General features: G+C 41.3%; 1 protein-coding gene across 2 annotated transcripts in view; it reads left to right on the forward strand.

The window, feature by feature from the left end:
* The first annotated feature begins 804 nt into the window (after window positions 1-804).
* LOC142741251 (gastricsin-like) overlaps window positions 805-26,851 on the forward strand; it is a 36,321-nt gene continuing 10,274 nt past the window's right edge. Inside the window, exon 1 of one of the 2 annotated variants that reach the window (XM_075850650.1) lies at window positions 805-1,055. In XM_075850650.1, the coding sequence (XP_075706765.1) occupies window positions 970-1,055 (86 nt within the window). In that variant the 5' untranslated portion in view covers window positions 805-969. The remainder of the gene's footprint in view (window positions 1,056-26,851) is intronic. The other variant, XM_075850649.1, reaches the window with a different exon arrangement.

Genomic DNA, 26,851 nt, shown 5'->3' on the forward strand with positions numbered 1-26,851 from the left:
ACAAACATCTGCCCATTGCTTTCAATGGGTTTTACGGTGTTCTGTTCCCACAAGGTGTTATTTTACGCGTCACTGTCAAAATACGACGTGTAAAAAGATGCCCGCGAAAAAGAAGTGCATGTCACTTATTGGGACATTTTTGGAGCCGTTTTTCATTGACTCCATTGAAAAACAGCTCCAATAACGTCCGTAAAATACGCCGCAAAAAACGCCAGTTGCTACAAAAACATCTGAAAATCAGGAGCTGTTTTCGCTTGAAAACTGACGGATACAGGATACAAAGCAGCTATATCTCAAAAAGTTAAAATATTTTTTAATAAAATCAATCAATCACACTGATACACACACATACTATATATATATTATATAATTATAATATAAAGTTTTTAAATGTGTACATAACCTTGTGGCACTATATACAAGGGGGAGCGCTGTGAGGCACTATATACAAGGGGGAGCGCTGTGTGGCACTATATACATGGGGGAGAGCTGTGTGGCACTATATACAAGGGGAGCACTGTGTGGCACTATATACAAAGGGGGAGGGCTGTGTGGCACTATATACAAGGGGGGGCTGTTTAGTGCTATCCACAGTGGTATGTGTGTGGCACTCTTTATAGGGGGGGCTATATTCAAGAGGGGGAGGGCTGTATGGCACTATCTATAGGGGGCTGTGTGCAACGCTCTCTACGGGGGGGATGTGTGATATATAGAGGGGGCTGTGTATGGCGATATCTATGGGGGTGTGTAATATCTACAGGGGCTGTGTGTGGCACTATGTACAGGGGGCTGTGTGCATGTGGTGTTTTACAGTGTGTGTTATTATTATATTCAGGCGCGCATTGTTTGGTGCTATTATATTTAGGGGTACAGTATGTGGCACCATAATAACTTTATTTTCGTTTATAGGTGTGGAAATGTTGGAAAAGTGAGGGGACGTCTGAGTGGCAAATTCTGCAAAAATGAGTCATGGCCGGGAGAAGTCGTCATGAGCGCTGGACCGGATGGAGAAGAAAAGAGGGAAAAAACTACTACAATCTGAGACGTCGTCACCTGTGAGTCACTAGATTTATAGAGACTGTCACCTCTCCTGACATGTTTATTATAGGAAATCCTTGTATTTCACAAAAAGTATTTCTGCAGTCCAGGACTGATAGAGAATTTCCCTTGTCAGGAGGTTGTGTCCCTGCACAGTGTGATACTGTCAGTATGTAGGGACACCGCGCTGTGACAAGGGAAATCGTAACACTGTTAATGCTTGCCCAAAAATGTAGTGTTAAAAATAGTTACTGCGCGGCAGGGCGGCGGTGAGGAAGGGGGGCCCAAGTTTGGATAACAGCCCAATGCCCATGGTCTACTTAATCCGCCACTGCAGATGCCTGTCCGTTTTAAACGGACAGGCAGTAATAAACTGCAATACAAAAGTATTGCAGTGTATTATAATAGCGATCGGAGAGTCGCATATTAAAGTCCCCTAGTGGGACTAGTAAAAAAGTAAAAAAAAAGTTTAATAAAGTTAATTTAAAATTTTTTTTTAAAAAAAATGAAAAACCCAGCTTTTCCCCTTACAAAATGCTTTACTATTAAAAAAAACAAATAAAGTAAAAAAGTTACACATATTTGGTATCGACGCGTCCGTAACGACCCCAACTATAAATCTATTACATTATTTAACCCGCACGGTGAACGCCGTAAAAAAATTAATAAAAAACTATGGAAAAATTGCTGTTTTCTGTGAATCCTGACTTAAAAAAAATTTGATAAAAAGTGATCAAAAAGTCGCATCTACTCCAAAATGGTACCAATAAAAACTACAAGTCTTCCCGCAAAAAAAAAGCCCTCATACAACCGCATCGGCGAAAAAATAAAAACGTTACGGCTCTTTAAATATGAAGACACAAAAACAAATAATTTTGAAAAAAAAGCGTTTTTACTGTGTAAAAGTAGTAAAACATGCAAAAACTATACAAATTTGGTATCGTTGCAATCGTAACAACCCGCTGAATAAAGTTATTGTGTTATTTATATCACACGGTAAATGGCGTAGATTTAAGACGCGAAAAAGAGTGGCAAAATTTCAGTTTTTTTTCTATTCCCCCCCAAAAAAAAGTTAATAAAAGTTAATCAATAAATAATATGTCCCCCAAAATGGTGCTATTAAAAAATACAACTTGTCCCGTAAAAAACAAGACCTTATACAGCTATGTCGACGCAAAAATAAAAAGGTTATAGCTCTTGGAATGCGACGATGGAAAAACGTAAAAAATGGCTTGGTCATTAAGGTTTAAAATAGGCTGGTCATTAAGGGGTTCATACACGACAATTTTTTTGCTGGCCTTTGAAGCAGCTAATTGGCATTGCATGCTGTTATTTAGTTTATGATTTACAAGTACACCCAGATCCTTCTCAACAAGTGACTCCCCCAGTGTAGCTCCCCCTAGGAAATATGATGCATGCAGGTTGTTGGTATCCAGCTGCATAACTTTACATTTAGCTACATTAAACTTAATTTGCCAAGTGGACAACCAAACACTCAGTTTGTTTAAATCCGCTTGCAATTCACGAACATCTTCCATAGACTGAACATTACTACATAGCATGGTGTCATCTGCAAAAATAGAAATAGTGCTATTAATCCCATCCTCTATATCATTAATAAATAAGTTGAATAATAGTGGTCCGAGCCCTGGGGTACACCACTTATAACCGGGGACCATTCAGAGTAGGAATCATTGACCACAACTCTCTGGATACGGTCCTTGAGCCAATTCTCAATCCAATTACTAACTATACTTTCTAAACCTATAGTCCTTAATTTACCAATTAGACGTCTATGAGGGACAATGTCAAATGCCTTTGCAAAGTCCAAAAACGCTACATCCACAGCATTCCCTCTGTCTAGGCTTCTGCTCACCTCTTCATAAAAACAAATCAGGTTGGTTTGACAACTTCTGTCCTTAGTAAAACCGTGTTGGCTGTCACTTATGATACTATTTTTTGTCACATAACCCTGTATACAGTCCCTCAATAGCCCCTCAAACATTTTTCCCACGATGGATGTTAAGCTTACTGGTTTATAATTATCCGGGGAAGACGTAGAAGCCTTTTAGAAAATAGGCACCACATTTGCCCTGCACCAGTCCCTTGGCCCTATACCAGTCAATAGAGAATCTCTAACTATTATGAAGAGGGGGACAGAAATAACTGAATGTAGCTCTTTAAGAACTCTAGGGTGTAACCCATCTGGTCCCGGGGCCTTGTGTACATTTATTTTATTTAACCTCTTAACGCCGAAGGACGGATATATCCGTCCTCAGCAGCTGCTAGTTCGCGCAGGAGGACGGATATATCCGTCCTGTGATGGCGCGTGTACTGTCACTGTACCCACGTGATCAGCGGCAGGAGCACGGCTGTTATACACAGCCTGGCTCCTGCTGCAACTGCCAAAATCGAAGCACGCTCCGATTCCGGCAGTTTAACCCATTAAATGCCGCTGTCAATAGTGACGGCGGCATCTAATGTGTTTGACAGAGGGAGCTCCCTCTGTCACCCCATCGGCGCCCCCGCAAACAAATCGCGGGTCGCCGTCGGGTTTCCATGACAGCCGGGGGTCTAATAAAGGCCCCCAGGTCTGTCTTCAGCAACTGCCTGTTAGGCGATGCCGGGGGCATGACCTAACAGGTTGCCTGTCAGTTTTAGACTGACAGGCAATAATGCTTTGTTATACTAGGTATACCAAAGCATTATATATGCGATCAGCAGATCGCATAGTGAAGTCCCCTGGTGGGACTATAAAAAAAAAAGTCAATCAGTTAAATAAAGTTGGTGAAAAACAAAAAAAAAAAAAATACAGTGAAAATCAAATAAAGCTTACTGACTACTCTCCTGCTCTGCGTTTGGTACCTCATTCTCTCCTGTTTTGACTCGGCTCGTTCACCACTCTTGTTGCTCACGGTGTTGCCGTGGGCAACTGCCCCTTTTCCCTTAGCTTCTGTACCCTTGTCTGTTTGTCTCATGCACTTACTGAGCGTAGGGACCGCCGCCCAGTTGTACCCCGTCACCTAGGGCGGGTCGTTGCAAGTAGGCAGGGACAGAGTGGCGGGTAGATTAGGGCTCACTTGTCCGTTTCCCTACCCCCATCATTACTACCCTGGTCCCTGACACTACTATGGACCCCCTTGAGACCCTGGCCCAGCAAATGCAGGGTCTCTCCCTACAGGTCCAGGCCCTGGCTCAGAGGGTCAACCAGCCTGACGCTGCCATGGTAGTACCCCTCACCTCACCGGGGACCGGAGGACTTTTCTCTCCTTTCGGGAGAGTTGTAAGCTCTACTTTCGCTTAAAGCCCTACTCCTCAGGTTCTGAGAGCCAGCGGGTGGGTATAATCATGTCCTGGCTCCAGGAAGGGCCCCAAGAATGGGCCTTCTCCCTGGCTCCTGACGCCCCTGAACTTTCCTCCTTTGACCATTTCTTTTCTGCTCTCGGACTCATTTATGACGAGACTGACAGGACTGCCTTTGCCGAGAGTCAGCTGGTGACCTTACGTCAGGGTAAGAGACCTGTGGAGGAGTATTGCTCTGACTTTAGGAAGTGGTGCGTAGCTTCTCGGTGGAATGACCCTGCCTTAAGGTGCCAGTTTAGTTTGGGTCTGTCGAACGCCCTGAAAGACCTGCTAGTTAGCTATCCCTGTTCTGACTCCTTAGACCAGGTTATGGCTTTAGCGGTACGACTTGACCGACGTCTCAGAGAACGTCTCATGGAACGACAACTTGAACGGTTTTGTGTTTTCCCCTCTGACTCCCCCATGATGCCTCCCGAGGTCCCGTTGCTTCGCTCTTCCACGGAAGACTCGGAGGTACCTATGCAACTCGGGGCCTCCGTGTCCCCCCGACAACGTAGAGAGTTCCGCAAGAAGAATGGTCTCTGCTTCTATTGTGGGGATGACAAACATCAAGTGAACACCTGTCCTAGGCGTAAGAATAAGCAGCCGGAAAACTTCCGTGCCTAAGTGATCATCGGGGAGGTCACTTGGGCGCACAGGTATTTCCCGTAAATATGAAACGTAATAAAATCTTGCTTCCCTTTCAGGTCTCTTTTGGTGGTAGGTCTGCTACCAGCAGTGCCTTCGTGGTTTCAGGGTCTTCTGCTAATATCATGTCTGTGGAATTTGCTATGTCTCTAGCCATGCCTTTGTTTGATTTGCCTAAACCTGTCCCGGTAGTGGGTATCGACTCCACTCCTCTTGCTAATGGTTATTTTACACAGCATACCCCTGTTTTTGAACTCCTTGTTGGCTCCATGCATTTGGAGCAGTGCTCTGTACTGTTGATGCAGGGATTATCGTCCGATTTGGTTTTAGGCCTTCCCTGGTTGCAGTTGCATAATCCCACGTTTGACTGGAATACTGGGGAGCTTACCAAATGGAGTAATGAATGCTTGACGTCATGTTTTTCTGTTAATTCTATTTCTCCCCCTGAGGAGGTGAACACACTACCTGAGTTTGTTCAGGACTTCGCTGATGTTTTCTCTAAGGAGGCCTTCGAAGTGTTACCTCCTCATAGAGAATACGATTGCGCTATCGAATTGGTACCAGGAGCTAAGCTCCCTAAGGGTAGGATATTAAATCTTTCTTGTCCCGAACATGAAGCCATGAGAGAGTATTTCCAGGAATGCCTGGCCAAGGGTTACATTCGCCCCTCTACTTCTCCGGTAGGTGCTGGCTTCTTCTTCGTAGGGAAGAAGGATGGTGGTCTTAGGCCATGGATTGACTACCGTAACTTGAATAAGGTCACTGTAAGGAACCAGTATCCCCTTCCTTTGATTCCTGATCTCTTTAATCAGGTTCAGGGGGCCCAATGGTTGTCTAAGTTTGATCTACGGAAGGCGTATAACCTTATCCGCATCAAAGAGGGGGATGAGTGGAAGACTGCGTTTAACACGCCCGAAGGTCACTTCGAATACCTCGTCATGCCCTTTGGGTTGTGTAATGCTCCTGCGGTCTTCCAGAATTTCATAAATGAGATTTTAAGAGATTACCTGGTGGTATTTCTTGTAGTGCACCTTGATGACATACTGGTGTTTTCCAAGGACTGGTCCTCCCACATTGAGCATGTCAGGAAGGTGCTCCAGGTCCTTCGGGAAAACAAACCGTTTGCTAAAACCGAAAAATGTGTGTTTGGGGTACAGGAGATACCATTTTGGGGTCAAATCCTCACTCCTCATGAATTCCGCATGGACCCCGCCAAGGTCCAGGCTGTGGCGGAATGGGTCCAACCTGCCTCCCTGAAGGCGTTATAGTGTTTCTTGGGGTTCGCTAATTATTACAGGAGATTTATTGCTAACTTCTCGGTCATCGCTAAGCCTCTTACGGACCTCACTCGCAAAGGTGCTGATATCCTCCACTGGCCTCCTGAGGCTGTCCAGGCTTTTGAGGTCCTTAAGAAGTGTTTTATCTCGGCCCCGGTGCTGGTTCAGCCCAACCAAATGGAGCCATTTATCGTGGAAGTTGACGCATCCGAGGTGGGAGTGGGGGCTGTCTTGTCCCAGGGTACCAGGTCCCTCACCCATCTCCGCCCCTGTGCCTACTTCTCCAGGAAGTTTTCGCCCACTGAGAGTAACTATGATATTGGCAACCGCGAACTCTTAGCCATTAAATGGGCATTTGAAGAGTGGCGCCACTTCCTGGAGGGGGCTAGGCACCAGGTAACGGTCCTTACCGACCACAAGAATCTGGTTTTCCTAGGGACCGCCGCCCAGTTGTACCCCGTCGCCTAGGGCGGGTCGTTGCAAGTAGGCAGGGACAGAGTGGCGGGTAGATTAGGGCTCACTTGTCCGTTTCCCTACCCCCATCATTACAATAATCCTTGGTCATTAACGTGCAAAATGGCCCTGTCATTAAGGGGTTAATTTAGCTTGGACCATATCTACATTCTTCCAATTCAGTATAGATTCAGTAGTCTGTTGGTTACACTCGATGTCAATAGCTTATATATATATTTTAACCATACTACTGGCTCAGCCCAAGTCCTTGCCTCTACTACTCTATCTGAACAACAACAACAACAACAATCATTCTGTCTTGAGTTGCTTGCTCTGGTATTAAGTGAATACTTATTTGGCGATGTGTACTTTGTACAAAGGAAAGGGACCGCTATGGGATTAAATGTGGTACCCCCTAAACTCACTACTTTATGGCAATATTTGAAGAGGATTATGTTTGACCACATCCACTTCTTTGTCAGCATGCCATCAAATGGCGATGTTTTATCTTTGACGTTATTTGTGTGTGGGATAGTGATCAGAGTTTGCTTCACTTATTCTGTCAGTTTTTTTAGTGGTGTTAATTCTAACTTACAATTTACTTTGCACTCGAATTTGCATCAAATCAGTTTCTTGGATACGATAATAATTAAAGGGGTTTTCCACTTTCTCAAAACTGTTGACCTATCCACAGGATAGGTCATCAGTATATGATCGGTACATGTCCGATACCCGGACCCCGCACCAATCCGGCTTCATCCGTGCTCCGGATGATTTTGCCGGTGGCTCTGGTCAAAGAATAGCGGCCGAGTTGCAGTATTGCAGCTCTGCTCCTATTCGAGTGAAGGAGCAAAGCTGCAGTGCCGCCGAACGGCCGATATGCAGTGGTCGGAGCCATCTGCTTCCGGCTCCAACTACTGGATCCCGTTCCAAACATCCGGTGCGAGGAGGCAGCCCGAGTTGTGGATCAGTGCGGTGTCCGGATGTCGGACATGCACCTATCATTGGATAGGTCATCAGTTTTCAGAAAATGGACAACCCCTTTAAGGATTCTCATGGAAATATCTCTACAGACCTTTTTAACAACCTAGGGCCAGAAATGATCCCACTATTATACTGTATAGCAACAGTCAACCCTGTGGTACCAAAAACTCCCTCCCAAGGTCCTAGTTTAAGAGGGTCTCTTATATAGTGAGTGATACACAGCAGCGGATTAAACAATTAGACTAAATATGTCTTCGGTTTAAACAAAGAGATTATCCTACAGGCCCTCTCTCAAATGTCCACCAGTAGACCTAAAAAAATTCTGCAAAGATTACCATTTATCAAAACTTATCATCCTTTTTGCGAAAACTTCCCACAGATCCCAGAGTTTCCATATCCAATTCTAATGTGCCATAAATGTTCTAAAAATTTACGTGACCACCTAGTCTAATATAGTGTCACTTGGAGACATGACTTTAGTTTTTCACGTCATGATACATTTCCATGTTTGCACTGTAGCTCATTTTGAAATGTAATAAGGGGTAATAGTGTTATACATACTCTGGCAAGGTGTATCACATAAAAAGTTTTTTTTTTACCTGTGATACTTTATGTTTTTTATCTCATACGTTAACCCTGCGGTCTTGTATATGTTGGTGAGACATCCTAACATATACAAGACCGGATTTCCCTGCATTAATCCACTATTAGATCCTCAAAAACAGAATTATTTGTACCATATCACTTTATTTCCTTATTTCCTTAGGCCATCAGATCAGCCAATTACAGTACCAAATATTGAAACATGCTGTTGTTTCACAATGTGGTAGAAACCGCATATCTATTATTAAAAGTTGTAAATCCTACTGGATTCACGACTTACAGTCTCTTTTTCCAAAGGCCTCAATCGTGAATTCAATTTATGTTTTTGAAGTAACTGATGAGAAATAATAAGTTATACTTTCTCTTTTTCTGATTCTTTTTCAGATCCGGTAACTTTGCCCATATAGCATTTTTTTATATCTATTAGTTACTTTATGTAATACAATGCAATATATATAATTTTTGCTGTATAATTGAGACTGTAATATATTACATAACTTTGCCTTTGTTGTCTAAAGCTCTTATACGGTGCCAGCGCCTACCTGCGTAATGTTTATTTTCCCCATGGTAATCTCCGGTGCAGGCACAAGGTGTTTGTAGGTTTCGTAGAGACAATTTATGCAGCCACATTGGGTATTTAGGGATGCTGAGATACACGCTCTGCGTCTCCATTCCATAGATTGTATATCTATTATATATGTTGGTTCTGTTTTTCATAATAGACCACAGGTATTTTGCTATTACCATGCTTACCTGATTTAGATCTCTTATATTGTGTTTTAACAACTAGAAATACTACCCAAGGAATTATATATTGATACATGTGTACCAGAAAGTTCATGAGTCGCTACCTTGTGTGCAGATATTTAATATTGTTGCTACTTCCTTGTTTCATGTCACTCCATCTCTACTAATGCTATTTTACTAAGTCTTTTAAATTAATATGTCCTGATAATTTTTAGGTGTACATCTGTGTTTAGGCACCTTTGCCTTGCGATAGACACATGTTGCGTATTACATGTTTTGTCTTTGATAATAGTTATTCTTTATATTTAATGTGAATTGCAACTATTAGTAGTATCAATATGTATCAATTGATACTATATCTAATCCTATCATGTGTGATACTGTCTGCTGAGCCACTGCAACTAATGCTATAATGTGTGATATAGTCTGCTGGGCCCTATATCTAATCCTATCATGTGTGATACTATCTGCTGAGCCACCGTATCTAATCCTATAATGTGTGATACTGTCTGCTGAGCAGCTGTATCTAATCCTATTCATAGCTATAGGGTCGTATTGCTATAGATATGCTGTCTCATATATACAGGGTGGGCCATTTATATGGATACACCTAAATAAAATGGGAATGGTTGGTGATATTAACTTCCTGTTTGTGGCACATTAGTATATGGGAGGGGGAAACTTTTCAAGCTGGGTGTTGACCATGGCGGCCATTTTGAAGTCGGGCATTTTGTATCCAACTTTAGTTTTTTCAATGGGAAGAGGGTCATGTGACACATCAAACTTATTGAGAATTTCACAAGAAAAACAATGGTGTGTTTGGTTTTAACGTTACATTATTCTTTCATGAGTTATTTACAAGCTTCTCTTTGTTTACAGCCATTGACATGTCACAGAGGTTAACACGTGAGGAGCGGATAGAAATTGTGTTGATGTCTGGTGAACGCAGTACCCGGGTCATTGCAGCAGATTTCAATGCAAGATACCCTACGAGACCACCCATCTCCCATGCTACAGTTTGCAAACTGCTTGCCAAGTTTCGGGAAACTGGTTCAGTGTTGGATTTGCACAAATGTGGACGCATGAAAACTGTCACTAATGAAGAAACATCAGTGGCTATCCTAGCTTCATTCCGCATGTCACTGGAGAGTGGCATCAGTCGAACATCCCCTCGGCGGATATTAGCTACTCACAAATGGCACCCTTACAAACTCCAGCTGCTGCAGCATCTCAACGAGGATGACCCAGATCGGCGCACTGAATTTGCAGAATCGGCAAAACAAAAATTGGAACAGGACCCTCAGTTTACACAGAACATTTTGTTCAGTGATGAGGCAAACTTTTATGTGAATGGTGAAGTTAACAAACAAAACCACCGCTATTGGTCTGACACTAACCCACATTGGATAGATCCCTCCAAGACTGTTGGAACACAAAAATTGATGGTATGGTGTGGTATATGGGGTACAACGATAGTGGGGCCATTCTTCATCAATGGAAACCTCAAGGCCACGGGATATCTGAAATTGCTACATGATGATGTGTTTCTCTCTTTATGCACTGAAGCTGGCACGTTCCCTGAGTTTTTACAGCAAGATGGTGCACCACCACATTATGGGTGTCAGGTCTGAGCATTCCTAGATGAACAGTTTCCTGGAAAGTGTATTGGTCGTCGTGGGCCAGTTGAATGGCCCCCTAGGTCTCCCGATCTGACCCCCTTAGACTTTTATCTTTGGGGTCATCTGAAGGCAATTGTCTATGCTGTGAAGATACGAGATGTGCAGCAACTGAAACTACGGATACTGGAAGCCTGTGCTAGCATTTCTTCTGCGGTGTTGCTATCAGTGTGTGAAGAGTGGGAGAAGAGGGTTGCATTGACAATCCAACACAATGGGCAGCACTTTGAACACATTTTATAAGTGGTCAGAAACTTGTAAATAACTCATGAAAGAATAAAGTAATGTTAAAACCAAGCACAAAATTGTTTTTCTTGTGAAATTATAGATAAGTTTGATGTGTCACATGACCCTCTTCCCATTGAAAAAACTAAAGTTGGATACAAAATGGCCGACTTCAAAATGGCCGCCATGGTCAACACCCAGCTTGAAAAGTTTCCCCCCTCCCATATACTAATGTGCCACAAACAGGAAGTTAATATCAGCAACCATTCCCATTTTATTTAGGTGTATCCATATAAATGGCCCACCCTGTATATCTGTCTGCTGATCCGCTGTATCTAATCCTATCCATAGCTATAGGGTCGTATTGCTATAGATATGCTGTCTCATATATATATATATATATATATATATATATAGCATGGGTGCTTTTGGGCCTCTGGGTTGCTCCCTCTGCAGCAATGCTCCTGCAGAGGGAGCAACCCAGAGGCCAAAAGGCACCCATGCCATCAGGCCATGCCAAGCCTCATTGGCTCTGGGCCACGTCCTCCCAGAAGTGCAGCACCACAGCAACAGACACCACCCCACAGTAGCAAAACATGCAGGAGTGTTGCTGCAGTGACGGGGCCCGCCATGCGGTGCTGCAACCGATAGAGTAGGGACCCACTTTAAAGAGGTCGCCGTGAAGTGGCAAGTGGGCTTATATACAATTTGATCAAAATGTTAACAAAGTGCCTCATGTTCATGTTTATAAATTTTGCCTAGCCGCGATAGATCAAAGTATATAGTGGATGTGCGGTCCATGTCTAGTTTCTCACTAAGTGATATATATATATATATATATATATATATATATATATATACACACATACATGCACACATTTTTTTGGGGGAGCACATATGTATTGGGGCTATTCCCCCTGATGTTTTAAGTCCTTAGTAATGCCCCTGGCTGCTAGTGCTGCACTGTTGGGTCACTTAGGAGACCCAGGGATGCAGCTAAAAGCTGCGAGCCATCAGCCATGAGAAGTTTGGGGGGGGGGCCCAAGAAGAACCTTTGCATTGGGGCCTATGAGCCTTTAACTACGCCTCTGTGTGGTGCCATTTATAACACACAACTGAAAGTTTTCAGTGGGAGTGTCCTGAAGTTCATACATTTGAAGGATTGTAACTGATTCATTGGAATGCAGTATTGTGTAGTTATTAGCAAAGCTACCTGATTTCCTTTTTGGTAAGTGACATTTTGACATACCAGAGAAACCTTGCAGTGCAATTTTTAATTGACTTTAGTAACTTTACATATAACCTTCAAATGGTTGTAGTACATTGTTAGGGTATGTTCACACGTAAAAAAACGGCTGCGAAAAAGAAGTACAGGACACTTCTTGGGACGTTTTTGGAGCCGTTTTCCATAGACACTAGTGGAAAAAGATCCAAATACGGGCGTAAAAAATCCCGCAAAAAACGCAGCGAAAATCGCGAGTGGCACAAAAAACGTCTGAAAATCATGAGCTGTTTTCTCTTGAAAACAGCTCCGTATTTTGAGACGTTTTTGACTCTGCGTGTGAACATACCCTTACACTTAAGAGGAAATTTACTAAGACTGCCATTACATTCGCCTGTCTTAATATAAAGAAAGTTGGATTAAGACGTGACACATTTGTTAAGGGTGAACGCCTCCTAATAAATGTGTTGCATCCTTTGGCAGGCCGTGTACCACAATTGGGGTGCAACGACTGTGGCAGTACGCCATCCATTCCCCCCCCCTTTCTTATCGGCTATAAAATTCTAAAATGCAAACACACCTTAGCGCTCCCTCAGACTCCCTCAACATGCCATGCATCTCATACAAGGTCCAGACGCCGAGCAACATCATGGCCTTTTATGCTATGCAGCACTCAATGTCATCAGTGCTGCATCTCATACAATGTCCTGATGCTGCCCAGGGTCAGTACATTGTATGAACCGCAACATGCTGAGTGAGACTGGAGGAGTGGTGAGGTAAGCATTATTTTTTTAAAATTTTACTGTCCAATGAAGCACGGGGGGCTAATATGATCGGGGATGGCAAGATACAAAGCCTAGTTTGGGCCTCTACCTTGCTTTGCCTCGCAGAATGAAATCTACGTCAGCTAGGAGCTGGTGTGTATTTCCACTATAGTTTACATCAGTTTTCTGGCATAATTTATAATGAAGCCACACCCCCTTATTAAAATAGTGCCGACTTTGGGGCCCTTTTGTGACTTTTCTATACCAGAAATCTCCACTAATATCAAAACCTGTTCTAATGTTCTCAACAGCTCTCAAAATTATAATTTTTTTGGGAATTTCTAATGGGTGAACTGGCGTTTAAATGATCAACAGCCTGTCCTCTTAAACACCAAATAATTGTGCCAAATGGAGTGTGGTAATATTTATTTTGTAGAGTCACTTTGAAATCACATTTTAAGTGTCCAAATATAAACGTGGATTAAAAAGATAATTTGTAATAATGAAAGACTTTCCCTTGATAAGGCCAGCACGTGGTACCGTTGGATAACAATTTGTTTTACGTAAAGCAAATGTTTAGTTTTCCCTTGTTACTGACCAAGATGTCAATAACTAAATCATTGGCCAATCTGGTGCGTCTTAAAAATAAGATAAGGAGTTCTGCACCTTGCATATTTTACCATGTAATATACTATAACTATCTTCTCTTGTGAGTGGAGCTGGAGCAAAGTTACTCAAGAGTATTGTTACTATGTTCATATATATATATATATATATATATATATATATATATATATATATATTTAATGATGCAAATATCCATTGAAGCATGTAACTTCTTGGCCAATTGCAATTTTGTGTCCTCTAATACAATTTTGAGACACAATTGTATTGCTGGTATATACTAGCTTCCTGAAAGTAAATAATTAAGAAGATATATACATATGTTTCATGTTAAGCACAAAATAAATCAACCTGCAGGATATATAGATACAATATAAATTCTTGACATTCTGCAAAAAGTGTGCAAGTCACTGCACAGAAACCCAGAGTATGCATTACAATATACACTATTGGGCAACAAATGTTACATGCATACAGGCTATACATATTATACCAGATGTCAGTACATTTGTGCTATAGAATACAGTTAACAAACAAGCTACATTAAGACATATGAATGGGGTTCTCGTATAATGGATTTCTCCGCTACGGATTTGAGGTTTGAGGACATGCTGTTTGCAGCATGCCTAATATGTTGGCAACACTCTGGCCAGGGACTCCACTTTGGACAGAGACGTCAGGGGCTCCCTCTAGGAGCGGAATCTGCTCCTAGAGGGAGCTATAGTGCGGCTATCTACAGGGAGGGTGGTGCACTATCTAGGGGTGAGTGGCACTATATAGGGGGTGTGTGGCACTATCTAGGTGGGGTGTGGCACTATCTAGGGGGTGTGGCACTATCTTGGGGATGTGTGGCACTATCTACAGGGGACACTGTGGCGTTATCTACATGGGCGCTGTGTGTGGCACTATCTGGGCACTATGGCACTTTATATGTGGGCAATATGGCACTATCTACAGTGAGCACTGTAGCACTATGTGGTGTTTTCAGGGGTTTCGGCCAAAATAACCCTGACAAATTAAATCCAACCATTTTTTTAATGGCCATGAAAAACTGATGTCAAACTGATGACAAACGGCCATTAAAAACGGACAGACGGACTGGAAATCGATGAAAATTTGGGGACACACTAATGCAAAACGGCCATGAAAAACTGACAGTTGAACGGTTTTTAATGGCCATTTTTTTTTCAGTGTCGTTTGAATGTAGCCTAATATAGGATACTTGTTCTATGGCATATCCGAATTGAGAACTGAATTGAGCAGTCTTTGAAAACTTTCACTGCATGACAAACATATCAATAAGAAAGACATGGGATAAAAAAAAATCTGCAGGGGACTGTTTGACGCTATCTACAGGGGGGTGTGGCGCTATCTACATGGGGCTGTGTGGAGCTATCTATAGGGGGTGTGTGGCACTATGTACACGGGGCTGTATTGCACAATCTCCAGGGGATATGTGTGGTGCTATCTAAATGAGGCCTGTGAGTGATGCTATCTACAGGGGGTGTTTGTGGCACTATCTACAGGGGAGTGCATGGGGCACTATCTACAGGGGACTGTATGGCACAATCTCCAGGGGGTATGGGTGGTGCTATCTACAGGGGTCTGTGTGTGATGCTATCTACAGCGGGGTGTTTGTGGCACTATCTACAGGGGCTGTGTGGTGCTATTTACAGCGGGTCTTTGTGGCGCTATCTTCAGGGGGGTTTGTGGCACTATCTCCAGGGGGTCTGTGTGGCGCTATCTACAGGGGGCTGTGTGTGACGCTATCTATAGGGGGGCTGTGTGTGGCACCATCTATAGGGGGGCTCTGTGTGATTCTATCTACAGGGGGGCTGTGTGACACAATCTACAGGGGGGCTGTGTGTGATTCTATCTACAGGGGATGTGTGTGGCGCTATCTACAGGGGGTGGCACTATCTATAGGGGGGTGTGATGCTATCTACAGGGGTTGAGTGAGGCACTTTCTACAGGGGGGGGGTGTGTATGTGATGCTATCCATAGTGGCTGTGTGTGGTGCCATGAGAATTTTATTTTTCTTTATAGGTGTGGAAATGTTGGAAAAATGAGGAGCCAAAGTGAATCTGAGTAGCAAATTGGGTCATGAAGTTGTCATGTGGTCTGGACCGGATAGAGAAGAAATGAAGAAAGAATACTATTACAATCTGAGAAGACGTCACCTATGAGTCACTGGATTTATAGAGATTCTGTCACTCTCCTGACATGTTTATTATAGGAAATCCTCACAAAAGTGCAGCCCTGGACTAATGGACAAATGCGTGTTACCATTCCCCTTGTCAGGGAAATGTGCCCCTGCCCAGTGTGATACTGTCAGCAATGGTTGGAGACTGTCAGTATGTAGGGACACAGCCCTTTGACAAGGAGAATCACCCATTTGTTAATGCTTGCACAAAAAGTTAGTGTTAACAATAGTTATGGCACGGCAGGGTGGCGGTGGAGAAGGGGGGCCCACATTTGGTTAACAGCCCAGAGCCTATGGTCTACTTAATCTGCCACTGAATACATATGTCTGTCTGGTCAGGAGCAAAATATTTTCCCCTCTACTATAAATTGGACAGATTTTAGTTGACCTTCAAGTTCTATAATAGTTCCCGTTTTGGCTGAATTGTAGCAACTTATAGAACATTATGAGTTAACAGCCCAGCTACAGCAGCTGTTATGGGGCCCAGAGACTGAGCGGGCCCATTTAAGTGCCAGAACATTATTTCTTTTTTGGGGGAAATCAAGTCAGTGACCCTTTGTTTTCTGTGGGTTTGCCTTCTCTCTGTCCATCTAGCTATCTAACTTGTTTTCGATGTATGGAATAGCTATTGTATACAATGGGATCTCACTAAAAAGTACACCTTTCGGTGTATGTTTTTTTTTAAAGGGGTAGCCTATGTGTGATGAATGCCACTGTATGGCATGCATCACAGTTTTCCATTTCAACTTAGATGTCATGAGCTTTACAATAGGTTTTCATGATGTGTGCATTAAACGTATGCCATTCTTTTTTTAAAAGTGTTTTATAGTGCAAATTTAGTAAAACATAAAAAAGCTATACATATTTCATATCACCATAATTGTACCAGTCTAAAGAGTAAAGGTAACATGTTATTTACGCCACATAGTGAACGGCATAAATTTATAATGTGAAAAACTGGAATAGCTGTTATTTTTAATTCCCTCGGCAAAAAAAAGTTAATAAAAGTTAATTGATAAACGATATGCACCCAAAAATTGTGCCATTGAAAAATACAACCCACAAAAAACAAGCCCTCATAAGGATACGTTGACGGAACATGACTCTTGGAATGCAAAGATGAAAAAAACGAAAAATAATGCTTAGGGTTAAAAGCAGTTTAAAGTGGTAATCACATGCTAACGCCATTAAAGTGACAGGATTTAACAAAATTAGATGACACCCTTATTATGTATGCCGGTCTATCGCTAGAATTAGCACATTATTCAAATTCAGTAGGTAGACTAAATTTTCTGAAAGTTAACTAAACTGTAAATTATGCATATTGTGGTTCTGTATAACTTACACAATTTTCTTATCTCAGGCAATCCAAATATTTAGCTAAACCACTGCAATCTTAACGTGATTTTAATATTGCTTGATAGGAAAGCAAACACAATAAAAGATATTGAGTGACTGTAGGATGGTGTTAACTAATTTTAGGAAGGAGGTTCACAGTATAAAAGAACTCTGCAAGATAGATAAATCAGCCCAGTCCTTTCTGGTACGAGGCTAGAGGAAAACCACAATCATGAAGGTTTTGATCTTTGCACTTGTTTGCTTACACCTCTCAGAGGGGCTTGTGAGGTAAGTTACACTATATGTGACATTGCATTAACATGTAAGTAGAAATAAGCATTTTAGTTATATAAATAGAGCATACTCAAGAGATACACAAAGAGTTAAATGTTAAAGATCTCTGTCCCCTACTTCTTGCTAACTACCGGATGTATGTAGTGGACAGTCAGGGACAGATGGAAGGGAGTATGACTGCAGGATTAGACTACATAGGGTTTGTTTGTTTGTTTGTTTGTTTGTTTGTTGTCATTTACCATGGAGACGCATAGGTCTGCGTAGGAGATGTAGAAACAAAATGGTCGGACATTTTCATCAAAACCTATTGCTTCCTTTTTCATTTTAGATACATTGGGACAATAAGGAAAAAATTGGTTGCGGAGGTGTACATAGCCTTTAAACCAATACTAAATTTGAATTAAATCACAATACAGATGGATTTGATCAAGATTAATTTTAGTGGCAGTTCACATTACTTAGACAGCTATACACACAACTGTAATCGGCTCAGTGCGTATTAAGCGCCTAAGATGGAATGGGATTCATGTGAAATGGGATTCATGTTACATAATTACATAGTTACATAGTTACATAATTTGTACGGTTGAAAAAGACACATGTCCATCAAGTTCAACCAAGGGATGGGAAAAGTGAAGAGAAAAAATTCTACACATTGACATGGGAGCTGATATTTTTTCGTTCTAGGAAATTATCTAAGCCTTTTTTAAAGCCATCTACTGTAGCTCGTGTGACCAGCTCCTGTGGTACACTATTCCATAGATTCACCATTCTCACAGTAAAGAACGCTTGTCGCCTCTGCAGATTGAACCTTTTTTTCTGCAGACGGACGGAGTGCCCCCTTGTTTTATGTTTTTTTTTTTACATGGGACAGGAGTTCACCATATTTTTTGTATGTGCCACTCATATATTTATATAAGTAAATCAAGTCCCCCCTTAGTCGTCTCTTTTCAAGGCTAAAAATAAGTTTAATTATTTTAATCTTTCCTCATAACTTAGATTCTGCATGCCCCTTATTAGCTTTGTTGCTCTTCTTTGTATTGTTTCCAACTCCAGGGCATCCTTTCTATGAACTGGAGCCCAGAACTGAACTGCATATTATAGATGAGGCCGCACTAATGCTTTGTAAAGTGGTAATATTATATCCCTGTCCGTGAGTCCATGGCTCTTTTAATACACAACAATATCTTACTGGCCTTAGAAACAGCTGATTGACATTGCATGCTGTTATTTCGTTTATGATCTACAAGTATACCCAGATTCTTCTAAATAAGTGATCCTTCTCCAAGTTTAGCTCCCCCTATGACATCTGATGCATTCAGATTGTTGGTACCCAGATGCATAACTTTACATTTATCTACAATAATCCTCATTTGCCAAGTGGATGCCCAGACACTTAGTGCGTCCAAATCAGCTTGCAATTTACTATTATCTTCTATAGACTGAACAATACTACATAGTTTGTTGTCACATGCAAGATTAAAAATAGTGATATTTATCCCATCCTCTATATCATTAACCCCTTCCCTCTTTGGCCGCTTTTGACCTTCCTGACAGAGCCTCATTTTTCAAATCTGACATGTTTCAATTTATGTGGTAATAACTCCGGAATGCTTTTACCTATCCAAGTGATTCTGAGATTGTTTTCTCGTGACACATTGGACTTTATGTTACTGGCAAAATTTGCCCGATACATTCAGTATTTAATTGTGAAAAACACCAAAATTTAGTGAAAAATTGCAAAAATTAGCATTTTTCTCAATTTAAATGTATCTGCTTGTAAGACAGGCAGTTATACCACACAAAAATGTTGCTAACTAACATCCCCCATATGTCTACTTTAGATTGGCATCGTTTTTTGAACATCATTTTATTTTTCTAGGACGTTACAAGGCTTAGAACTTTAGCAGCAATTTCTCACATTTTCAAGAAAATTTCAAAATGCTATTTTTACAGGGGCCAGTTCAGTTGTGAAGTGGCTTTGAGGTCCTTAGATATTAGAAACCCCCAATAAGTCACCCCATTTTAAAAACTGCACCCCTCAAAATATTCAAAACAGCATTTAGAAAAATTCTTAACCCTTTAGACATTGCGCAGGAATTAAGGCAAAGTAGAGGTGAAATTTACAAAGTTCATTATTTTTTTCCAGAAATTCATTTTGAATCCATTTTTTTTGTACCACAGAATGTTTTACCCAAGAAATGCAACTCAATATTTATTGCCCAGGTTCTGCAGTTTTAGGAAATATCCCACATGTGGCTCTAGTGTGCTACTGGACTGAAGCACCGGCCTCAGAAGCAAAGGAGCACCTGGTGGATTTTGGGTCTCCTTTTTATTAGAATATATTTTAGACACCATGTCAGGTTTGAACAGGTCTTGTGGAACTAAAACAGTGGAAACCCCCCAAAAGTGACCCCATTTGGGAAACTACACCCCTCGAGGAATTTATCTAGGGGTGTAGCAAGCATTTTGACCGGCCAGTTTTTTTGCAAAAATTTTTGGAACTAGGCCATGAAAATGAAAATCTACATTTTTTCAAATAAAATGTAGGTTTAGCTAATTTTTTTTCATTTCCAAAAGAACTAAAGTAGAAAAAGCACCACAATATTTGTAGAGCAATTTCTCCCGAGTAAAACAATACCCCACATGTGGTAATAAACGGTTATTTGGACACACAGCAGGGCTTAGAATGGAAAGAGCGCCATTTGGCTCTTGGAGCTCAAATTTAGCAGGAATGGTTTGCGGAGGCCATGTCGCATTTGCAAAGCCCCCTAGGGGACAAAACAGTGGAAACCCCCAACAAGTGACCCCATTTTGGAAACTACACCCCTCGAGGAATTTATCTAGGGGTGTAGCAAGCATTTTGACCGGCCAGTTTTTTTGCAAACATTTTTGGAACTAGGCCATGAAAATGAAAATCTACATTTTTTCAAATAAAATGTAGGTTTAGCTAATTTTTTTTCATTTCCAAAAGAACTAAAGTAGAAAAAGCACCACAATATTTGTAGAGCAATTTCTCCCGAGTAAAACAATACCCCACATGTAGTAATAAACGGTTATTTGGACACACAGCAGGGCTTAGAAGGGAAAGAGCGCCATTTGGCTTTTGGAACTCAAATTTAGCAGGAATGGTTTGCGGAGGCCATGTCGCATTTACAAAGCCCCTGAGGGGACAAAACAGTGGAAACCCCAAACAAGTGACCCCATTTTGGAAACTACACCCCATGAGGAAATTATCTAGGAGTACAGTGAGCAGTTTGACCCCACAGGTGTTTTACAGAACTTATTGGAAGTAGGCCGTAAAAATGAAAATCTAAATTTTTTCAAATAAAATGTAGGTTTAGGTATTTTTTTTTTCATTTCCACAAGGACTGAAGGAGAAAAAGCACCATAAAATTAGTAAAGCAACTTCTCCCGAGTAAAACAATACCCCACATGTGGTCATAAACGGCTGTTTGGACACATGGTAGGGCTCAGAATGGAACTAGCACCATTTGGATTTTGGATAGTGTCTGGGCGCCATGTCACATTTGCTGAGCCCCTGTAGTACTAGTACAGTGGAAACACCCCAAAACTGACTCCATTTGGGAAACTGCACCCACTGAGGAATCATCTAGGGGTATAGTGAAAATTTTGATCCCAAAGGTTTTTTGCTGAATTAATTAGAATTAAGCTATGAAAATGAAAAATAATTTTTTTTTCCAACAAGATGTAGTTTTAGATCAACATTTTTCATTTTTACAAGGAATAGAGAAGAAAAAGCACCCCAACATTTGTAAAGTAATTTCTCCCGAGTACGGTAACACCCCATATGTGGTTATAATCAGCGGTTTACGTATATGGGAGCATTCAGAAGAAAAGGAGCGGTATTTATCTTTTGGAGCGTAGATTTTTCTGGAATGGTTTGCGGACGCCATGTTGCATTTGCAAAACCCCTGATGTACCAAACAAAAGTGACCCCGTTTTAGAAACTACACCCCTAAAGGCATTTATCAAGGGGTGTAGTGAGAATTTAGACATCACAGGTGTTTTTCAGAAATGAATACGCAGTGGATGGTGCAAAGTGAAAATTGCAATTTTTCCACTGATCTGCCCATTCACCGCACAAGATGTTGTGCCCCTAGAGAATCTTACCCCATAAATTGTTAAGCGGGTTCTCCCGGGTATAGTAATGCCTTACTTGTGGCCATAAATTGCTGTTTGGGCACGCTGTAGGGCTAAGAAGGAATAGACCGCCATTTTGAGCATGGATTTTGCTTGGTAGTTTTGTTTGAGTTTTGCTGGTATTTCCGTTTATAATGTGGTGGCATATGTAATCTGTGCGGAGTACATCAGAGTATATGTAATCTGTGCGGAGTACATCAGAGTATATGTAATCTGTGCAGAGTACATCAGAGTATATGTAATCTGTGCGGAGTACATCAGAGTATATGTAATCTGTGCAGAGTACATCAGGGTATATGTAATCTGTGCGGAGTACATCAGAGTATATGTAATCTGTGCAGAGTACATCAGAGTATATGTAATCTGTGCGGAGTACATCAGGGTACATGTAATCTGTGTGGAGTACATCAGGGTATATGTAATCTGTGTGGAGTACATCAGGATATATGTAATCTGTGCGGAGTACATCTGTGCATAATAAGAGGCTATAATAATGGGGTAAATAATACAATTATCCATAGATGTGTGTTACGATGTGAAGCGATCTGTTATGCGCAGGCCGGTGTCACACTGATAAACGGTTTTCTTTCTTATCCCCCTTTTGTAACGCTCTGCACCTTTTGGGGACTTTTTCTCCTTCGTAGTTTGGGAAATATTACTGGGAAAGTTTTGCGCTGTTATAATACGGGCGCCCTCGCTTCCAGCGGATGTGCGATGTCCATTCCCTTTCCTAGTTCCTAAATACTAGGGCCCTGAAACTGAAGGAATGTTCCCCTCCGGCCTGGGCATTGAGATGTTTTTTCATCACCGCATTACTAGTGCCGTAACTTTTTTGTTTTTCAGTTGATTGAGCGGTGTGCGGGCTTGTTTTTTGCGAGACGGGCTGTAGATTTTATTGGTACCATTTTAGAACACATAGGACTTTTTGATCACTTTTTATTTCATTTTTTGGTAAAGGAAATTACCAAAAACAAGCAATTCTGGAATCGTTTTTTATTGGTTTTTTTATCGGCATCCACAGTGCGCCCTAAATTACATGTTAGCTTTATTCTGCGGGTCGATACGATTACGGCGATACCAAATTTATATACTTTTTTTTATGTATTGCAGCTTTTGCACAATATAATCACTTTTTTTATAAAAACATTTGTTTTCTGTGTCGCCATATTGTAAGACCCATAACTTTTTTATTTTTGCGTGCACAAAGCGGTGTCAGGGATTATTTTTTGCGGGACGGATTGTCGTTTTTATTAGTACTATTTTGGAGTAAATGTGACTTTTTGATCACTTTTTATAGCATTTTTTGGAAGGAGATGTGACCTAAAAACAAAGATTCTGGCGTTGTTTTTCATGTTTTTTTTTTACGGCGTTCACCGTGCGGAATAAATTACATAATAGTTTTGTCGTTTGGGTCGTTACGGACGCGGCGATACCAATTATGTATAGTTTTTTTTAATTTTTACGGTTTTTCCCATAATAAAAGACTTACTATGGGAAAAAAGTCAGTTTAGCTTTATTTTTATTTGAAATGTGTGTGTTTTTATTGTTTTACCACATTTTTATTAACTTTTTTTTACTTTTCTGACTTGTACCACTAGGGGACATGAGGGCCTGATGCCCCGATCGCTACTCTAATACACTGCACTACATACGAAGTGCAGTGTATTGGCGCTGTCAGTTATTCACTGACAGCAAGCCTATGAGGACCCGCCGCAGGCTCCCGTACAAGGCAGACTCGGACGCCATTTTCTGGCGTCCGATTGCCACAGCAACCCAGCGATTGCATCACTGGGTTGCCGATCGGGTGAAAACCTATCAGATGCTGCGCTCAATAGAGGGGTTAATCTGCCGGATCGGAGAATAGCTCCGGTCCTGGCAGTTACAGGAGGGTGCCAGCTGTATAATACAGCTGTCACCCTGCGGTGATGGTGCCGGCTCTGCTTCTGAGCCCGCACAATCACTGCGCCGTACATGTACGGCGCTTTGCGGGAAGCACCTCCCGACAGCGCCGTACATGTACGGCGCATGTCGGGAAGGGGTTAATAAATAAGTTAAATAATAGTGGTCCCAGCACTGAACCCTGTGGTACACCACTTATAACCGGGGACCATTCAGAGTAGAATCATTGACCACAACTCTCTGGATACGGTCCTTGAGCCAATTCTCAATCCAATTCAATTCCAAACTATACTTTCTAAACCTATAGACCTTAATTTTACCCATTAGACGTCTATGAGGGACAGTGTCAAATGCTTTTGCAAAGTAAAAAAAAAAACACAATATCCACAGCAGCCCCTCTGTCTAGGCTTCTACTCACCTCTTCAGAAAAACAAATCAGGTTGGTTTGACAGCTTCTGTCCTTAGTAAAACCGTGCTGGCTGTCACTTATAATACAAGTTTTTGTCACATGCTCCTGTATATAGTCCCTCAATAGCCCCTCAGACATTTTTCCCACGAATGATGTTAAGCTTACTGGTCTATAATTACCCGGGGACCTAGAGAGCTTTTTGAAAATAGGCACCACATTTGCCCTGCGCCAGTCACTTGGCACTATACCAGTCAGTAGAGAATCTCTGAATATTATGAAGAGGGGGACAGAAATAACTATACTATAACTGGGGACCATTCAGAGTAGGAATCATTCACCACAACTCTCTGGATACGGTCCTTGAGCCAATTTTCAATCCAATCACAAACTATACTTTCTAAACCTATAGTCCTTAATTTACCCTTTAGGCTTCTATTAAGGATAGTGTCAAATGCCTTTGCAAAGTCCAAAAACACTATATCCACAGCGGCTCCTCTGTCTGGACTACTGCTCACCTCTTCATAAAAACAGATCAGGTTAGTTTGAAAACTTCTGTGCTTAGTAAAAGCGTGCTGGCTGTCACTTATAATACAATTTTTTTGTCGCATAATTCTGTATATACTCTCTCAATAGCCCCTCAAACATTTTCCCCACGATGGAAGTTAAGCTTACTGGTCTACCAGGGGAAGACTTAGAGCCCTTTTTGAAAATAGGCACCACATTTGACCTGCGCCAGTCCGTTGGCACTATACCAGTCACTGGAGAATCTCTGAATATTATGAAGAGAGGAACAGAAATAACTGACCTAAGCTCTTTAAGAACTCTAGGGTGTAACCCATCTGGTCCCGGGGTCTTGTGCACATTTATTTTATTTAACTTAGCATGGACCACATCTACATTCAGCCAATTCAGTATATTAATTGATGTATTAACAGCACTGGCACCGGCTACATCAGCTGTTGTATATACAGAGCTAAAGAACCCATTTAGTAACTCTGCCTTCTCTTGATCCCCGTGACCAACTCCCCATTACCATTATTTAGGGTCCCTACATGTTCAAATCCTGGTTTCTTCGCATTTACATACTTGAATAATTTTTGGGGATTTGTTTTACTATCCTTGGCCACCTGCCTTTCATTTAGTATTTTTGCTGATTTTAAAACTTTTTTGTAGATTTTATTAATCTCTTTATAATTTATAAAGGCTAAAGCTGTACTCTCAGATTTGTATTTTTCAAATGCCCCCTTTTTTTTGTCATATATTGCCCTTTTTAAAGAAGGTGTAAGCCATGTGCGGTTTAATTTTAGTCATTTATACTTGTTACCTATAGGAATAAATTTTGCACTATAATTATACAAGGTAGATTTTAAGATCTTCCATTTATCATTTGTACCATTAATGACATTAGTTCTTCCCAGTCTTTGTCCTGAATTGCAGCCCTCATCCTGGGGAAATTGGCCTTCTTAAAATTAAGTGTTTTTGCCCTCCCAGCGTGTGTTTGTTTTTTACACTATAGGTAGAATATAACTACTGCTAAGACGCACCTGACTATAAGACACACCCAGGTTTTAGACAATGAGAAAATAGGAAAAAATTTCATATTTTACTTCCTTTACAAAGAAAAAAACGATTGGTTAAAAAAGAAACTATTTGTACTTTTTCTCCACATTCTGAGAGCCATAACGTTTATATTTTTTCATCATTTGGGCGGTGTGAAATATTATTTTTTGTGGGACGAGCTGCAGTTTTTAATTTGATTTTTTTCACTTTTTTTTACGGCATTCACCGTGTGAGTCAAATAATGCTGTATGGTAATAGTTTCAGACTTTTACGGACGCAGCGATACCAATTTTTTAAATTATTTTTTTATTTCTACATTGTGCTTGGGGGAAAATGAAGAGGTTTTTATTTTTTATTTTTTTAAATTTTTTCTTTTTTTCACTCCTGAAAATGCATCAAACTTTTTTTTTTTACACATTTTATTAGTTCACAGATGAGTTACGGAAACAGCGTAGCAGTAGTAGTGAATGGCAGTTACAGAAGCAGTGTAGCATGTGTAGACAAGCCTGAGAAAGACCATTCACTCACTATGGGTCGAAACGTTTTGACAATAAAACCTTTTTGAAGACTTGGAGACGTGTGCTGTTGTCCTACTACTTTGTTGGAATATCTTGTGGATATTGTCATAAATGTCCTTCATGGGAAAACCACTATAAATGCCGTGGTCGCTATTAACCGCGGCATTTAACTAGTTATACGGCCAAGAACAGCGCCATCGCTATTCCTGGCCGATACAGCAGTGTGTCAGCTTTAAAACACAGCTGACATCTGCAGTGTATGGAGCGAGCTCAGCGTGTGAGCCCGCTCCATACATCATCCCCTTTTCGCTACATGATGTTGGGAAGGGGTTAATGTGAAGCGGTCAGGGGGCCCGGCGCTGCCGGGTCCCTTGACTGCTGACTATAAGATGCCAGGGACTTTTCAGCAAGATTTATTCTTGAAAAATACGGTATATTGGGATCACTGTTACTGAGGTTTTCACGAACATTGACATTCCCAACAAGCTCTTCATTATTAGAAAGGACCAGATCCAACAGGGCTTCACCTCTAGTCGGGTCTTCCACAAACTGGTCCATAAAATTTTCCTGCAACAGATTGAGGAAATTTCTCCCCTTCGCAGTTAAAGCCGAACCATGACACCAATTAATATCCATGTAATTAAAATCTCCCATTATCACTACAGTACCACGCTGTGCTGCCGGCTCCATCTGTTTATATAGCTGACCTTCCATCTCCTCAGTTATATTGGGGGGGGGTCTATAGATTACACCAAAAGTAATTTTTACTGTGTTTACCTCCCTTTGTAATTTCACCCACAAGGTTTCAATTTCCTCACAATCTTCACCCACTATTGTCGCTTTCACACTCACCTTCATATCAC

The sequence above is a fragment of the Rhinoderma darwinii genome, chromosome 2 (genome assembly GCF_050947455.1).
Source record: "Rhinoderma darwinii isolate aRhiDar2 chromosome 2, aRhiDar2.hap1, whole genome shotgun sequence".
NCBI lineage: Eukaryota > Metazoa > Chordata > Amphibia > Anura > Rhinodermatidae > Rhinoderma > Rhinoderma darwinii.